At 39.6% G+C, this 16,113-nt stretch overlaps 1 protein-coding gene across 3 annotated transcripts; it reads left to right on the top strand.

The window, feature by feature from the left end:
* Positions 1-701: 701 nt before the first annotated feature.
* Positions 702-15,900, top strand: vrk3 (VRK serine/threonine kinase 3). 3 transcript variants are annotated; one of them, XM_026169209.1, is made up of 16 exons: positions 702-813; positions 4,755-4,966; positions 5,050-5,133; positions 6,377-6,490; positions 6,587-6,733; positions 9,329-9,475; positions 10,411-10,454; positions 10,607-10,673; positions 11,410-11,494; positions 11,592-11,694; positions 12,673-12,765; positions 12,855-12,987; positions 13,428-13,545; positions 13,626-13,684; positions 13,769-13,905; positions 15,528-15,900. In XM_026169209.1, exons 2-15 carry the CDS (start codon positions 4,756-4,758, stop codon positions 13,903-13,905), a joined length of 1,542 nt encoding a protein of 513 aa, XP_026024994.1. In that variant the 5' UTR covers positions 702-813; position 4,755; the 3' UTR covers positions 15,528-15,900. The 3 variants fall into 3 exon arrangements, with proteins under 3 accessions (XP_026024994.1, XP_026024992.1, XP_026024993.1); XM_026169207.1 differs by having other exon boundaries at positions 703-813; positions 5,050-5,142; XM_026169208.1 differs by lacking the exon at positions 702-813 and adding an exon at positions 1,406-1,435 and having other exon boundaries at positions 5,050-5,142.
* The last annotated feature ends 213 nt before the right edge of the window (positions 15,901-16,113 follow it).

A 16,113-nucleotide genomic window follows, 5' to 3' on the forward strand; every position in this document is an offset into this window, starting at 1 on the left:
TGAGAGCCATTAGCCACAAACTGACAAAACTTGGAACTTTCCGAGGAGTGACCGGCCTACCAAAATTACTCCAGGAGTGCATCGACAACTCATCCTAGAGGTCAAGAATGATCCCAGAACAACATCTAAAGAACTGCAGGCTTGTCTGGCCTCAGTTAAGGTCAGAGTTCATGATTCAACAAAAGAAAGAGAATGGACAAAAATGGCATCAATGGGAGAGTTAGAAGGGGAAAAATCATTGATGACAAAAAAGAATACAAAAGCTCACATTTGGCAAAAAGATATTATGATGATACCCAATATTTTTTTTTCCACAGTCACATGTTTCAGATGATCAAACAAATTTTAAACAAATTGAAAAAAAAAAAACCTCAGGAAGGAAGCAAATAGTTTTTCAAAGCATTGTATCATTGAATAATTAAAGCTACCATGAAAACATTTTCAAACAAAAACTAACGTGAAACGAGAAAATTCGCTTTGGAAAGTGAACTAACGGGAACAACTAAAATGAATTATAATGAAACAGACTAATTATAAAATACAAAACTCTTATAATACTGCTTTGTGCATCGAGAGGCTCTAAGGATTTAGAAGTGAAGTGAGAGTAAAAGCCAGGAGATGGCAGTAGTGCAGCATCTTTGGATGCAAGCTACCGTTAAAAATGACAGAAGAAGAAGAAGATCTCACTTTGTGGTTTTTAGCACAGCTGGTTGCAACTGTCCTGAGGAGAAGTCCTGCAGAGGGCAGCATTGCGCCTGCGTAGCTCCACCTGTGAGATTGTCAATGCGGTGAAGAAGAAGCAGCAAAACAAAGGTACCAGACGTTTTAACTGTTTGTAGGTTTTTATTATATACGAACAAAACCAGGTGCAAAATTTTTAGACTTATTTTAAACAAAAGTTAATATCAGTACTTTGGCGGCGCTTCCGCCCGAAAGGTTTTTCAAAGTTTTGCTTGACTTTTAGCTAGCTAACACGAATGTTTGGTCAGTATATGAGTGTTTTTTATTTGTTAATTAAACTGAAAGCGGCAAACACGCTGAAATAAACTTCATGTGAAACGTACTCGGTCTTCAGCTATTTTATATTTTCTAAGTAAGGAGTTCCTGTCGCGATAAGGACTGTAGTTTCCTTTACGCCCCGTTTAAACCTCTTCTTAACGGTTCCCTGGAAAAAGTTATGCAACACAATCCAGCAGGCAGAGCTTTGCTAAATGTGGAGCCACCTTTGATTCTGAAACACAGCCTGAAATCTCTTAATCAAGCTTTCTAGTAATTTATTTAAGTAGTTTTCAGGAATAGCTTTCCAGGCTTCTTAAAGGACGTTCAAAGTTGCTCTTTGGATGTCAGCTGCTTTTTAGTCTGTTCTCTGTCAACATGATCCCACAGGCTTCAATAATGTCGAGGTCCGGGCTCTGGGGAGACCAATTCATGACTGGTAGTGTTGCACTGTGTGTGTTTTCTGTGCAGGTGTTTTTACTGTGTTGGCAGTGTGTTTGGGATCACTCTCAAACTCCCTGTTTCTCTTTCCTTATACATTGATTCTTGACAGCTAATGAAACCATTTCTGATTAAGCTTTTGTGAACAGTAGCTGGATCAATGTTTTGGAGATAAAGTATGTGAATTTCAGGAGCGGGACCACGCCTCCAAACACGCTCCTTCCGGTTCTTATCTCTATCCGGTTGTTCAGTGATGACGCGACGAATCCTACTTCCGGGTCTAAAGTAGTCTGCGTTTAATATGGCTTTTGTGTTGTTAACATGTTTAATGTTTTGTATTTTCTTCTATTTGATCTCAAAAAGCTCCTAAAACAGTCAGTGATCCCCGTTGACCTCCCTCGGCTTTTATTACCACTAATCATTTATTTAAGCTCAGTTTTTAAAACCTTAGGATGTAACTACAGCCCAGCCCATGCAACAGTATATGAATGACTAACCTCGTATTGTGGATGGATTATCTCAGTTGTTCTCCTGGCTGAAGTTTGGTCCTTTTACAGCATCCTGCCATGCGATTACATTTGTTTCTGACCACCGAGAACACTCACGTTAACTTTTATCGAGTGGAAAAAAAGTTAGCTTGTTTATATTATGCTAACATAGCTGTGTCGCTAGCGGTCACGTAGCACATCATTATATACCAGCTAGCCCAACTTCAGTAACCCTACAAACGTCACTGCTGTTTAGTTTTCTGTCTTCATTTATGCTGGAAGTGATAACAGAGCTGTACGTTTTAATTTGTTTCCAAAACCCCGCAGTCAGGACATGCTATATTGTATTTAGATAGAAGCTAGCGAGCTAACTCCCTGCTAACTTCTAACTCCGTTAAATGTCATAAATTCCGTTTTCATGGATGCCTGGATGTTAAACTCAATTGTTACACCTGGTAGAGCAGAACGCTGATCATTTTATTAAAGATGAAAGACTTTAGACAGTTTTTCAACTCTCAGTAATGCCACAGTGATCGTTTGATATATGGACCTGCAGCGGAGTTTAGACCCAGACACGGCTAGTGACGTCAGACTGAACAACCGGATACGAGTCCCCCAGTTCTACAAACTGTTCGTTTTCGTGCCAGGCCCGGGAACTGCTGCCAGTACCCTTTGAGGCCTTCCCCAAACCGCAGCTCAGTTCATGTTTAAGCCATTCATCTTTATCTATTAAAACGCTGTCATACATAAAATGACTTCATCACTCAGGGCCTTTTTCAAGTCTTTGTTGGATTTTTTTTTTTTTTTATCTGATTCTTAAGAACACGACTTTCTCTTCTTGTCTTGTGACACTTGTTCTTTAGTCTTCTTCTTGTCCAGTTTCATTTTTTAAGGGCACACTGTACATCCCACTGAGACATATCAAGTTTTCAGCTAATAGCTCTGAGGTTCACCTTGTTGTTGCAAAAATACTATTTTATGTCTGTTAAACTGTGTTATCTTTGACACTATTCATAGATTCATTTACTTTAACATAATAGTTTAAGTTATATTTTGCTAAATTTTCAGTTATGTGTGGACAACACTGGTTCATCCCTTAGTTTAGGTGCCCCTTTTGACGTTTGAACGATTTATATGTCAGTGTTAAATGGACTTAAAATGAGTGAAAAGGCAGCTAATGTCCAAAGAAAGACCTTCGGAAAGCCTGGAGAACTATTGCTCAATACCCCTGTGAAAGAATCAAGAGTATGCTTCCTTGGAACCACAATATAAAGAAATGAGGGGTGGTTCAAGACTTGCACAATAGTGTATCATTTTTGCATGTTTCACAGGTCAAAATTGGTCTTTATGTATCTTATATCGAGCACTGGTCCAGGCACTGCATTTATCTTCTGTCTGAAATGAGATATTTAATTTCTCATTTTAACTTTGTTTTGGTGCTTCTCCCAAACATAAGTGTTGCTACATGTACATGAGCTGACTGTTTGATAAAGACCATGTCTTCCATAAAAAGGTCAACAGTGTAAAAAAAAAAAAAAAAAGGTCAGAAACTCAACATTTAGCACAGTCTAAATCTCGAGTTTTTATTTTTTCTGAGAGGGATTTCTTGAATGTGATCGTACCTCATTATTTGAAGCTTTGGTTACGGTTAAAGAGTATCTATAATTTTAACAGCATTTATATGATTAAAGTATAAAAGATGCTCTCTAAATTGGGATCTTTACCTCTAAATTAATTGTCTTAAAAAAATGTCTAGAATTTTCAATAAATAATCTTTTAGGTACTGTTTGTAAATTACTTTTTACGAGTTTTAAATCTTCCAAAATTAACTAAAGCTGTCAACAGAGTGTGAGGAGACAACTACTATGACTTTATGTCCAAACCATCTCTATACTGTATGGTGAGATAACTGAAGTTGAAATGGGGCCAAGCTATACTTTCATGTAACACCAGTTTGTACCCCCAGGTGATATAGTGGGTCACCACAAGGTTTGTTTTTTTTAACCTGGCAAGTAATCAGTAATATGCTGGCTCCATCCATGAGCCAGAGTGTTGGTGGAGGTGCATAGTGAAGATCAGAGCGAGATTCTTTGTGGATCTACAGATATGATAGGGTGCCAACTGTGGCGCTCCATGAAGGAAGTCAGTCAGGAGTAGAAGTAACAGATGGTTTCAAGGTGGGAGTTAGATTACTTCAAGGATTGGCTCTGTGCCTCTTCTTGTTTGCAGTGGTGATAGACAGAACTATGTTTGCAGACAACATTGAGCTCTGTAGGGAGGGAGGAGTGAAGGTGGAGGCGATGCTGGAGAGAGAAGAATGAATCATCTCAGGACACCTGCTGATAAAATGCTGCAGAGGGTACAATGCTGAAAAACCTACCATTAAGAAAGTGGATGGATGTTTTTGTTTTGTTTTTTTCCCCCATACTTAAAGCTTAAAATCTCATGTAGTCTTTGCACTCACTAAAGCTGTCCATTTTTGCAGAGGGATATATTAACATTCATAGCCTGGTTTATATAATATTACCTCTGCACTGATAAAAAGAAATATCCAGAATCCTCTCAGTAAACTCATGTTTACTTTGGGAGTAGAATTATGAACTTGACTTTATTTTCTGAAAACTTTTTTGTGACACTTGCAAAGCTTTTGTGAAGACTGGTGTGGCTAAAAACTGTACTACGAATTCATTTCTAACAGAGTTACCAGCCAACAACTGTCAGATTGTTTGTGTGTAGTTTCCTGATCCACACGATAAACCTCGGACAGATACACGACGTGGCTGGAGCAGATGATTGATGTATAATCATGTTTTATCCTCACTCTTGCAGAATGCCTTTCCATTTCTGCCCCCAGTGTGGGACAAAGTTACAGCCTGAATTCAGATTCTGTCCTTCATGTGGGGAGAAACTTCCCGGTCCTGAAAGTCCATTTCAATCTGAATCTGTGAACTCAAGTTTCTCCTCGCCTCTGAGAAATGCAGCAGCAACATCTGTAGTTAATCCAAGCCCCACTCCAAGCACGAGCTGTGAACTCAGTACAGGTGAATACAGGTGGCAGTATGTCATCAAATAAATACTTAAAATACCAAGTAATTTAGCTTTAACAATCTCTCTCTGTGTCCAGCCCAGGGATTTGACACTTTAAGTTCGTTAACACCACGTCCTGCACTGCGAAGGACTCGCAAAAGCCTTTGCCTGGACAAAGAAGGTAAAGAAGGTAAAGGAGATCATACAGGTTATCCTGTTAAGATGTCAGTTATAATGAGGTATGAAAACAGCATGAGTAAATTCAGCTGGAGCAGGGATGTCAAACCAAAGGGTTCAGCTCCCTGAAGTGTTTAGTTCTAAAAAACTCCACCTTTTGTAGCTTCACTGTGATTCCAGCTGGGGCCTTTCTTTGTGGAGTTCGTGCACTGGTGGGTCTGAAGACCTCGAAGTGTATAGAACAAACTTATAGTTAAAGTGCTTTGTAAATGTGAGTACATTACATTACACTGAAAGGCCATGGGAGGCTCTTCTGGCCTTTAGAGTGAATTAAAAATCACTTGGCTGATGGATGGCCCTGGAGTTTGGAATCGGGCTGGTAGATCAATGGTGCAAGAAAGCTGTCCTTAGTATACATTCAAGTACTGTGGCTTACATGTGGCTTATGATCTAAGCCATGTGTTTTATTCATGCTGTAAAATACTTGAGTTCTGGATCGATGACTTCATGAATGTCTGTTTTGTATGTTGTTGAGGGTTTTTTTTTAAGATTTTGAAAATCTGTTGGGGTTTTTTTTTTTTTGGCCTTTTCTGGCTTTATTGAATAGGAACAGTGAGGAGTGACAGGAAAGTGGAGGGAGAGAGAGAGAGAAGAAGACATGCGGCAAGTAATTTCGGATTCAAATATTGGCCGGCCGCTCTTAGCTATACACCATGTGGTTGCCTGCTCACCCCAGTGAGCTAAACCGGCTCCCCATGTCTGATGTTTTAGTGACGCAGATAAATACGAACCCTTCATTGATGTTTTGGGGGTTCACTTGTTCCCTGTACCTCTGTGCAACAAAAAAAAGTCTTTCTTTTACATTTTTGTTATCAGCGTGTCGTATCTCACACCTCTGGAAGTCAGCTAAACCCTTGTGGCTTCAAAGATGTGATGTCATTTCTCACAGTCAAAGGAAGCTTTATTCCTTTTTTTCCCCCCAAAGTTTTTTTTATTGATTACTTTAACTCTTTACTCACTGTGCCTATAGATTACTCCACTTATTTTGTTCGTGTTTGTAATTATATTTGTCCCCCAGTTATTTATTACTTCTAAGTATATGTTATTATGCTTATTTGGATGCATAACCTTGTAGCTTATATTTTTTATGTTTGTCCCGACTGCTTTGTCTGGACAAACTAGTCAAATTAGTCATACTCAATCACAATCAGTTGAAGCCCTGAACCAGAAGTACTTTGCTTCCACAGATAATGACGCTGGGTTGCAGGAATCTCCACCAAAGAAGAACACGGTCACCTTTAAACTCGACACTGGGGCGCAGCCAATCGTAGAGTCTCCTGTTGCAAAATCTCCTCGATCTGGTGAGCAGAAGCACTGATTTATCTGCCCGTTCCTGCAGTTCTTTTATGAAATCTCCATTACCGTTCCTCTTTGCTTTGTTAACTGTTGCTGTGTAGTGCAAAGGAAAGGGAAGCTCTGCAGTCCTTTGAAAAAGCAGGAAGAAGAAAAGAAGCTGTCTGCAAAAACAGGCTGGATAGAGGGGAGATCAGCAGTAGATGGAGCTTCACCTGTTTCCTCACCAAACTCTAAGTCTCCTGCAAAAGGTGAGCTACACGTTGAATGATGTAACAGGAGCATGTTACACACATTGTTAAGTACACTGATAGGTTTGTATAAAGATCACAAAATGTTTAATGATCGGGAGCTTTATTGTTGTTCTGGTGTCGTTACAATCACCACATTTACTGCAGTTTTATTGCTGTAACAAGAGTAATCATTCATTTCTCTTAGAATATCTATTCAATTAATAATTTAATTACATTTTTCCCCCTTAGGCTTTTCAGAGTTACCTTTAAATTTAACCACTTCTTTTACAGAAGTGCTATGGTTCACTTATATACAAGAAAATCTCATGGGGGCCCCCCAATCTTAAATCCAATCAAAAATTTCTAATGCTCATCAGTCATGTGGAAAGCTTTTAAGGAGAACGTGTGAGAAACCTGCCACTCGGACACAAACTTCAATACAAGAACATTACATCTAGTTAAGACTAAGGAGTAAAGTCACAAACTAACCACCTCATCTTAATGGATTTAATTCACTTTTTATATAAATATTTAAATGCTTTCTGAGTGTACATACTTGTGAGTAATTTCAAACTGAATTTGTGTTTCTGTGGCCCACCTGCACACTTTAGGAATCACTGTTATAAACAGAATTCACATAAAGCTTCTGATACATGAGAGGCAAATAGTAATAATAAAAACTAAATCCAAAGCTTCCCAGCGTGGATTAGTTTCAGCTTAGTAAAATAAATTTATCAATAAATTAAACTTAAGTTAAATTAAAATCAGTAAAGGCAAGGCAAGGCAAGTTTATTTGTATAGCACAATTCAACAACAAGGTGATTCAAAGTGCTTTACAGAGACATTAGAAACAAGAACAAATAAAAAGCATGATTTAAAATTGATTAAAACAAGCAAAAAAACTAACTAACTAATTAACAAACAAACAAAACAGTATATAAAATCAAAACAGATAAAATCAGAACAGTAGATAAAATCAGTAGTTAAATGTAAGTTTTGAAATTTAAGCTTAAAAGTGTGGATTTGGTGCTTTATTCAAATGCAGCTGAGAACAGGTGAGTCTTCAACCTGGATTTAAATAAACTGAGTGTTTCAGCTGATCTGAGGCTTTCTGGGAGTTTGTTCCAGATATAAGGAGCATAAAAGCTGAATGCAGCTTCTCCGTGTCTGGTTCTGACTCTGGGAACTGATAAAAGACCGGATCCAGATGACCTGAGGGATCTGGAAGGTTCATACTGGGTTAGGAGGTCACTGATGTATTTTGGTCCTAAACCATTCAGAGCTTTATAGACCAGCATCAGAACTTTAAAGTCTATCCTCTGACGGACAGGCAGCCAGTGTAAAGACCTCAGAGCTGGACTGATGTGGTCCACTTTTTTGGTCTTAGTGAGGACTCGAGCAGCAGAGTTCTGAATGAGCTGTAGTTGTCTGACTGATTTTTTTGGTAGACCTGTAAAGATGCTGTTACAGTAATCAAGCCTACTAAAGATGAATGCATGGACTAGTTTTTCCAGGTCCTGTTGAGACATCAGATCTTTTATCCTTGATATATTCTTGAGGTGATAGTAAGCTGATTTTGTTATTGTCTTAATGTGTTTTTCTAAGTTTAGGTCTGCATCCATCACTACACCCAAATTTCTCGCCTGGTTTGTGGTTTTTAGCTGTATAGATTGAAGTTCTCTGGTGACCTGTAATCGTTTTTCTTTGGCGCCAAAGACTATTACCTCAGTTTTGTTTTTGTTTAGCTGGAGAAAATTGTGGCACAACCAGTCATTGATTTCCTCAATGCATTTACCAAGAGCCTGTACAGGGCCTCGGTCTCCTGGTGACATTGTGATATATATTTGTGTGTCATCTGCATAGCTGTGATAGTTTATTTTGTTGTTGTTTATAATCTGTGCCAGTGGGAGCATGTAAATGTTAAACAGAGGGGGTCCCAAGATCGAACCTTGGGGAACTCCACATGTGATACTTGTCTGCTCAGATGTGAAGTTACCTATTGATACAAAGTATTTCCTGTTTTCTAAGTATGTTTTGAACCAGTTTAGTACAGTTCCTGAAAGACCTGTCCAGTTCTCCAGTCGTTTGAGTAATATGTTGTGGTCAACTGTATCAAATGCTGCACTGAGATCCAGTAAAACTAGGACTGACATTTTTCCACTGTCTGTGTTCAGACATATGTCATTAAACACTTTTGTCAGAGTGGTTTCAGTGCTGTGGTTCTGTCTAAAACCTGACTGGAAGGCATCATAGCAGTTATTCTGTTTTAAGAAGTAACTGAGCTGTTGAGAAACTGCTTTTTCAATGATCTTACTTAAAAATGGGAGATTTGAGATCGGCCTGTAGTTTTTCATTTGTGTCTTGTCAAGATTGTCCTTTTTCAGTATAGGTTTGATTACAGCAGTTTTTAGTGATTCTGGTAAAAAGAAATAGTCGTCTTTCTTTCTTCCATTTCTTCTAGTGTGCAGAAATTTTTTACAAATTCTTTGTACAAAAAGATTTTGTTGAGTCGATCACAGCACAGCATACTTTAGGTGTGTAATTTTGTGTGTGTGTGTGTGGGGGGGGTTATTCCTGCACTAATTAATTTGAAGTGTTTTCATTAACTTGCAGCAACTGGAAAAAATAAAGGCAGGAAGGCAAAGCATGCATCCTTTGTGGAACCGCTGCCTGAAGGTGAGGAGGTGACCGACACGACCGGCAAGAAGTGGAAGCTGATCAGGCAGCTCAGTCAGAGCGCAACCGAGCTGCTCTACGAAGGTAGGACTGGTCACAAGACATAAGGGGAACACATGAAAACAAAGACAAATGTACAATTGAAGAGTTTGACTCACGTGAAATAGTCGTGGTGATTGCTGATGTGCTGTGTCCCACTGAGCAAACTCAATATGAACAGCTGGCAGAAAACGTGTTTGAGGGAAGTCTAGTTGAGTTGTTGCAGCAGATGTTTCTGTGATGCATCGACCAGCTGTTATTGTCACTGAGAAGGAATATGGTCGCTGTCCCCAGAGTGTAACTATAAGCACACGTCTTTAAAAGGACTCACTCAGTGCAGCGTGTTCGGTGATGTTCTGGCATCCAAATCAGCCTGGGTGTGCTGAAGGAGCTCGGTGTGGTTTCTCATGGGAAGGAACTGATGATGAGCAGGGAAGGGCTGATTGGCTCTGAGCACAGCTCGAGTGGTCTGTATTCCCATAGTGAAACCCCTCACACGTTTATCAAAGAACCAGGGATTACGTTAAGTAACCCAACATCGCTGGCAGATGATAGTCCATGGATTTGAGATTGCATTTCAGCAAATTCTCTACATGCAGATGTTTTCTATCAGAGTACAACCAAAGCTGGATCATGCGTGACTGGTCAGAAGCTGGAGTGATTTACAAAAATCATGCCCCTCATCAAGGTTTTTAACCTTTAAAGTAATACTGGATGTACTATAAACTACAGCATACCACAAATAGCGAAACATAATAACTGCAGCCCACATTTAATGCAATCAGTCAAGTCTATATTCTATCTGTTTGAGTCCAGTAAACTTTATTAAAGCAAAGAGAGGACTAATCCAGTGTAGCTGGTCAACACTGCATTGCACTCCAGCAGGATAAACCAGTTGACTATTTATTGACTTAGAAAAGATAAATATTAATAGGAAATTTTATGATCACAGATGAATAAAGCGGTTTTTCTCTCTTCAGTTTCTCGGCCAAGCTCAAAGGAGTTGAATCACACCCTCAAACTGGTGAGTACAAACGGTAGATAAATGTGTCTGCTTTTCAGTTTATTTCCCAATAATCCGTTGAATTGCTCTCTACTTTGTTGTAATGCTTCTTCTGCTCCTGAATTTCCCTGTGCCAAAAAAAATCAAAGTTATATTTTATTTTTCACTTTTAGGGAACTAAAGATGGAAGAATCTTCAATGAACAGAACTTCCTGCAGAGAGCTGCTAAACCGGCGTCCGGTGAGGATTTATTGTGCTTTTCTGTCACGTTTAGAAGCCCATAATTACCAGAATTAGTTCCCAAAGCTGATTTTATTCTGATTTCAATAAAGACAGAGGATAAGTTTCTGTGACGGTTTCTATCACCTACGGAGGGTTAGGATGTTTTGTCTGTGCACAGAACATTCACTTTGACACAAAGGATTTAAATTACCAGGTGACTCAAAACTAAACTCTCAAAGGTGACAAATGAGTCAGAAAGAAACGCTAACAGCTGAGGCATGAAGCTGTAATACATCTGTTTGACTTGATAGGCATCAGAGGAGCATTGTTGTGTCTTTAACCCTCATCACAGCACAGCAACTTCACCCTTTGGCTTGTGGACTCCTGTTTTAAAACCTTGATTTGACGATTTCTGTCATCACATTCTCAGTTTTATTAAACCAGACGGCGAGGGCCGCAATCTCTAACAGGGGCCGTGAATTACAGATTGACCATCATGTGATATTCAAAGCGCTTAAGCTGTTGATTTAGTGACGAACTCTTCAGGGAGGTGTATTCAATGATAAGGGTCATTTTCTCATAGATGTTTGTTTTATAGCGAGAAGAGTCGCCCTCTGCTGGCTGTGAGAAAGAATGTAGATTGAAAACTTTTCTGAACTGACTTTTCAGACTCTGAAGGCAGTGCATCTGTACATATACACAGTGTTTTCTGCCTGTGTGATGATTTTCCTACTAAAACTTGTTTTCTCTGTAGTGGAAAAGTGGGTCAAGCAAAACAAGCTGGACTTCCTGGGGATTCCTTCCTGCGTTGGCTTTGGTCTCCATACAGACTCGTACAGGTGTGAGCTTTACCTGCACATACAAAACATATGAAAGCATCTTACTTTGACCTGTAAATCTGTTTACATTAATTTCATTTTATTTTCGTTTCTGTAGGTTTCTAATTTTTCCCAGCATTGGCGAGTCGCTCCAGTCCATCATCGAGAAAGAAAATCAGCCTCTGTCTGAGGAAGTTGTTCTTCAGCTGGCCTATAGAATAGTTGGTGTTTTTGAATTGTCTAGTCACATAAATACTCTAAAAGTGGACCTTTTGTACTTTTTCCTCTTCTTAATAATGCTTATTTATCTCTTACTGGACTTTTGTGTAGACACAGTCTGAAACGAGCTGCTTTAGCTCCTCTTCCTTTAACCTTCTATTCTGTTCAGTTCAATTTTATTTTATTTATACAGCACCAAATCACAACAACGGTCACCTCAAGGCGCTTTATATTGTAAGGTAGAACTTACAATCATACATACAGAGAAACCCCCAACAATCATTTGACTCCCTATGAGCAAGCACTTTGGCAACAGTGAGAAGGAAAAACTCCCTTTAAACAGGAAGAAACCTCCGGCAGAACCAATTTTCCACTTCTGTTCACTAAACTGTGATGTTTTGCACTAACAGAGGTAGAGCAGCGACATTTAAAACTGCAGAAACTGCATGCACAAAGTAACGATGAAGAGCTTTCACATTGTGTGAGGTAGATGAAGGAAACAGTATACGAATGATAAACATACAGAGCCATTAAAAAAAATCTGTGTAAAATATAATGAGGTTATAAATAATCCCACTTGGTCATTTTAATCAATACCTGAGCGTCACCTCTGAAGTAAAAAAACAAAACAAAAAACCCACAAAAAACGAGCTCCTGCTCCACTCCTGAGACCCACTTCTTTAAGCCAGCTGGTTTCTGATTGGCTGACCTTCACAAATGGAAGGCTTGGACAGCAAGTGGGTGGGGCTTCTGGAGTTGTGTGTCTGAGAAGAACTGGAAAGCACAGTGATTACTTTTCTTTGTGCTGACCTGTTTATGTGTGCCCATCGTTGTTCCCATTTCACAAGCACTAGAGACAAAATTCTAATGGTTTTGGAAAGATGAGTTATTATTTTAATTTTAGAGCCAGAATTACAAAATAAATCCATTAGGCCTGGGCGATAAAGCGTTAAGAGACTAACTTTTCTTTTCCCTTGCAGTTAGACGTGCTGCACTACATCCATTCAAACGAATACGTTCATGCGGATATCAGTGCCGAGAACGTGTACATAAAACAAGGACAGAGGTCACAGGTAAGACGTGCTCTGAGCTTCAAACTGCACTACTCTGTCCTGAAGTGTGTGTAACCAGGCTGCTTCTGTGTGTTTGTGTGTGTGTCTAGGTGTACCTTGTAGGATACTGCCATGCCTTCAGGTACGGTCCAGGAGGAAAGCATGTGGAGTACCGTGAAGCCAGCCGAACGCCACACGAGGGCACCGTCCAGTTCATCAGCCTGGACGCGCATAAAGGAGCAGGTGTGTTGCCTCTGTGGTCCACTGAGCCATCTGTAGTCTGTCAGTGTCACTAAATCATACTTCATCGTGTAAGCTGCTGTAAACCAGAGCGCTCTGACCACGCTCCATCTGGCCAAACACTGGCTTCACATCTGCTTCTCCTTTCGGCTGCTCGTGCCACAGCGGATCATCTACCATCCTCCTCCATCACACCAACCATTTGCGTCACTACATCCATCCTTCTCTGTGGCTTTCCTTTTTTCTTTCTGCCTGGCAACATCCATGGCTTCACATTAGTATGATTTTATTTTCACATGTGAAGGTGGTTTTTGTTTTGTTTTTTGTTTTTACAGATTTTGAAGTTAAAAGGTACAAATTTCACCCGTGGAAAAACAAGGAGATGTTTTTGTAAATCTGAGGTCTTTTTTTGTTTACTGATTTTTGTCATCACACTCTTTCAGCTCCATCTCGCCGCAGCGACCTGCAGTCTTTGGGTTACTGCATGCTGCACTGGCACACTGGATTGCTGCCGTGGACCGAGCTCACTCAACCACAGCAGATAGCCACCGAGAAACAGAGGTAAGAGAGAGATAATCTGTCATTTTTGTGTAATTTTAACCTTCTGTGTGAAACAAAATGCAAATAACACATGGCTGCAGGTACATGGAGGATGTTCCTGCACTTCTGAGCCAGTGCTTTGGGAGGAGGAGCGTTTCCAGTGAGTTCCAGTGTTTCTTCTGTATCATATACCACATTTTCCTGCATTTTCTTTGGTGATATCTTTCTGTTTTTTGTGCTCCAGGAGCATTTCAAACGTACCTGACTGCAGTGATGGCTCTGCAGTACTCCGAGCAGCCCAATTACTCAACGCTGAAGGCCGGACTCAGCGACGCTTTAGTGCAGCTGGGGGCATCGGTGGAGGAGCCCCTCAATTTTTAGGTGAGGACACACCCGCCTTTACTGAAACTCAGAAATAAAGATGTTCACATGCACCTGAGGCAAGTTCAACATACCCAGAATAGCTTTTCTTTACCTGATGTCAGCAGTCAGCTCATTTACCTGCCTTCTGAATAAAAGGTCAACGAGGCTCAGGTGTTGTGTTTTAGGAGCATATTTTTAAAAAGTTGCTTTAAAAGTAAAAAGTTTAAACATATTCTCCAAGATCTTAATATTTCTCATTGATGCTCATCACATAGAGCCTCTTTGTATCTGCACAGAGATGGTGGTGCTGTTTTTAGACAGCTGATTGGTCACTGGGAGGTTGATTCATATTTGTTGATCTCTTAACAGATATAACAGCATAAGTTACCATGGTGATACCCCAGTAAGACTTGAAACATCTTTGTAAAACTAAAATTTTCAGATAAGAAAAGGAAGAAACTGAGATTCTGGGTTCATCTGATTCTGAGTTTCTCACAGGATTAATTTTTTTTAATTAATAGATCTGACCAATCAGGTCACTGCATTTGGCAACAAGTGCAATCATAGCTCAAAATGTGCGCCAGTACTTAATAAACAGTGATATAGAAATAGTAAGATAACACTATTTTACCTCAGACACAGCTGGACGCTGCTTCAGGTCAGTCGGCCTCTGAAATGATTTCTTAGCCTTCTCAGATGTGGCTCCAGCTCTGATGACAAGAGCTGAAACTGCCCCACTGACATCCTGAAATATGTACGAAAGCTGTTGTGATACAGCTTCTACTGCTGGATCAAACCATGAAATTCTCCCTGCTGCTGCCTTCTTCTGAGAATCGAATGAACCCAGAATCTCAGTTTCTTCCTTTTCTTGTTTAAAAACATCAGGACCAGCTCATCATCGCTTCATGTCGACTTCATTCTCTTTAGATTTAGTTTTTCTGAGGGCAAACCTTTTGTAAAAACCCTTTCAGTGTGTATACACGTTACATGACAAGTTCAGATCTGAAAAATTTTGAATTTCGTGTTGTTTATTTTTTCCCTCAGTGGGTAAAGACCTCAAGGCTAAAGACCCCTTGCTCAGCCTCAAAGCCTGTATCATAGTACAGGACTGTTCTTTGCAATCAGATATTAAAAAGTATTATTTATACACTGATGTCATTATGAATTACATCTGTTGGAGACATTATGTTTATTATTTACAGCACAGGATGCAAAGCTAGAGGTGGCAGATGAACATGAGGTAAAGATGCTTAGATTTTCATTGGGCGTGACTGAGATGGAGGGGATTCGAAATGACTTCATCAGCTCAGGGACAGCTCTGAGTTAGTGAAGCGGAGGGTTGGTGTTAGGAATAGGGTAAGATGGAGGTAGATGATCCGCTGTGGTGACCCCCAGTCAAAAGAAGACATACAATCTTCAGATAAAGCTGCCACCGTTTATATGAAAGGGCCCTTTATCTATGTAGCCGAACAGGCAAAATCCAAGCAGACTGAACGCAAACGGGGATTATTACTGTGATCAGATGAGATTATCAGAGATTTAATTAAACCAAACTGAAGCGTTAAAACTGACATCAACCTGACAGCGATGCTGCATATGTATCAAACCCTTTGAGTCTGACTAATCTGTTTTATTTTCAGAGAGATCGCACAAAAGAGACGACACTGAAAGATCCTGGAGTTTTCTTATTTTAAAGTCGTGTTTAAATGCTGATGCTTTATTGCACTGAAAGTCATGAGTTTATTAGGTAAACGATTCATTGGTTTTACAGTTTGTGTGTGTGTGTGTGGGGGGTTTATCATCTTTATGGACCTGTTGAGGCTTCTGTGGTTTTCAGCCTCAAAGAAATACAAGTTTTAAATTCCTAAAGCACTGATTTTTATATTTTGTGTGTTGCAGTGTTGTTAGGTAGTTAGATTTAACAGGGTGATTTTTATAACAGATGTTTTTTTTTCTGTTGACTTATCCTGCTGAACATTTCAACAAATAAAATATCGACATTTCTTACAGTGACTCAGTGAGCTTTGATATTTTCTGATAAGAATACATCGTCTGGTTATTGCTACCTGTTATTCTTTTTTTTTTTTTTTTTTTCAAGCTCCAGATTTTTGTCCCTGAATTTTGGGAGAGTAGCTTTGCATGACTCAGAGTTAAAAATAATCCTTATTTATCTTTTACCGGACCTTTGTGCACATCTCGCCCATTTTACCTCTTTATACTTTACCT

The sequence above is a fragment of the Astatotilapia calliptera genome, chromosome 1, assembly GCF_900246225.1.
Source record: "Astatotilapia calliptera chromosome 1, fAstCal1.2, whole genome shotgun sequence".
Taxonomy (NCBI): domain Eukaryota; kingdom Metazoa; phylum Chordata; class Actinopteri; order Cichliformes; family Cichlidae; genus Astatotilapia; species Astatotilapia calliptera.

Bases quoted from the DNA above. Each gene is read 5' to 3' on its own strand.
- vrk3 (XM_026169207.1), top strand. From the start codon at position 4,756: ATGCCTTTCCATTTCTGCCCCCAGTGTGGGACAAAGTTACAGCCTGAA. The intron at 6,734-9,328 runs GTGAGCTACACG...ATTAACTTGCAG, and splicing joins CTCTAAGTCTCCTGCAAAAG to CAACTGGAAAAAATAAAGGC. The intron at 13,546-13,625 runs GTAAGAGAGAGA...ACATGGCTGCAG, and splicing joins ATAGCCACCGAGAAACAGAG to GTACATGGAGGATGTTCCTG.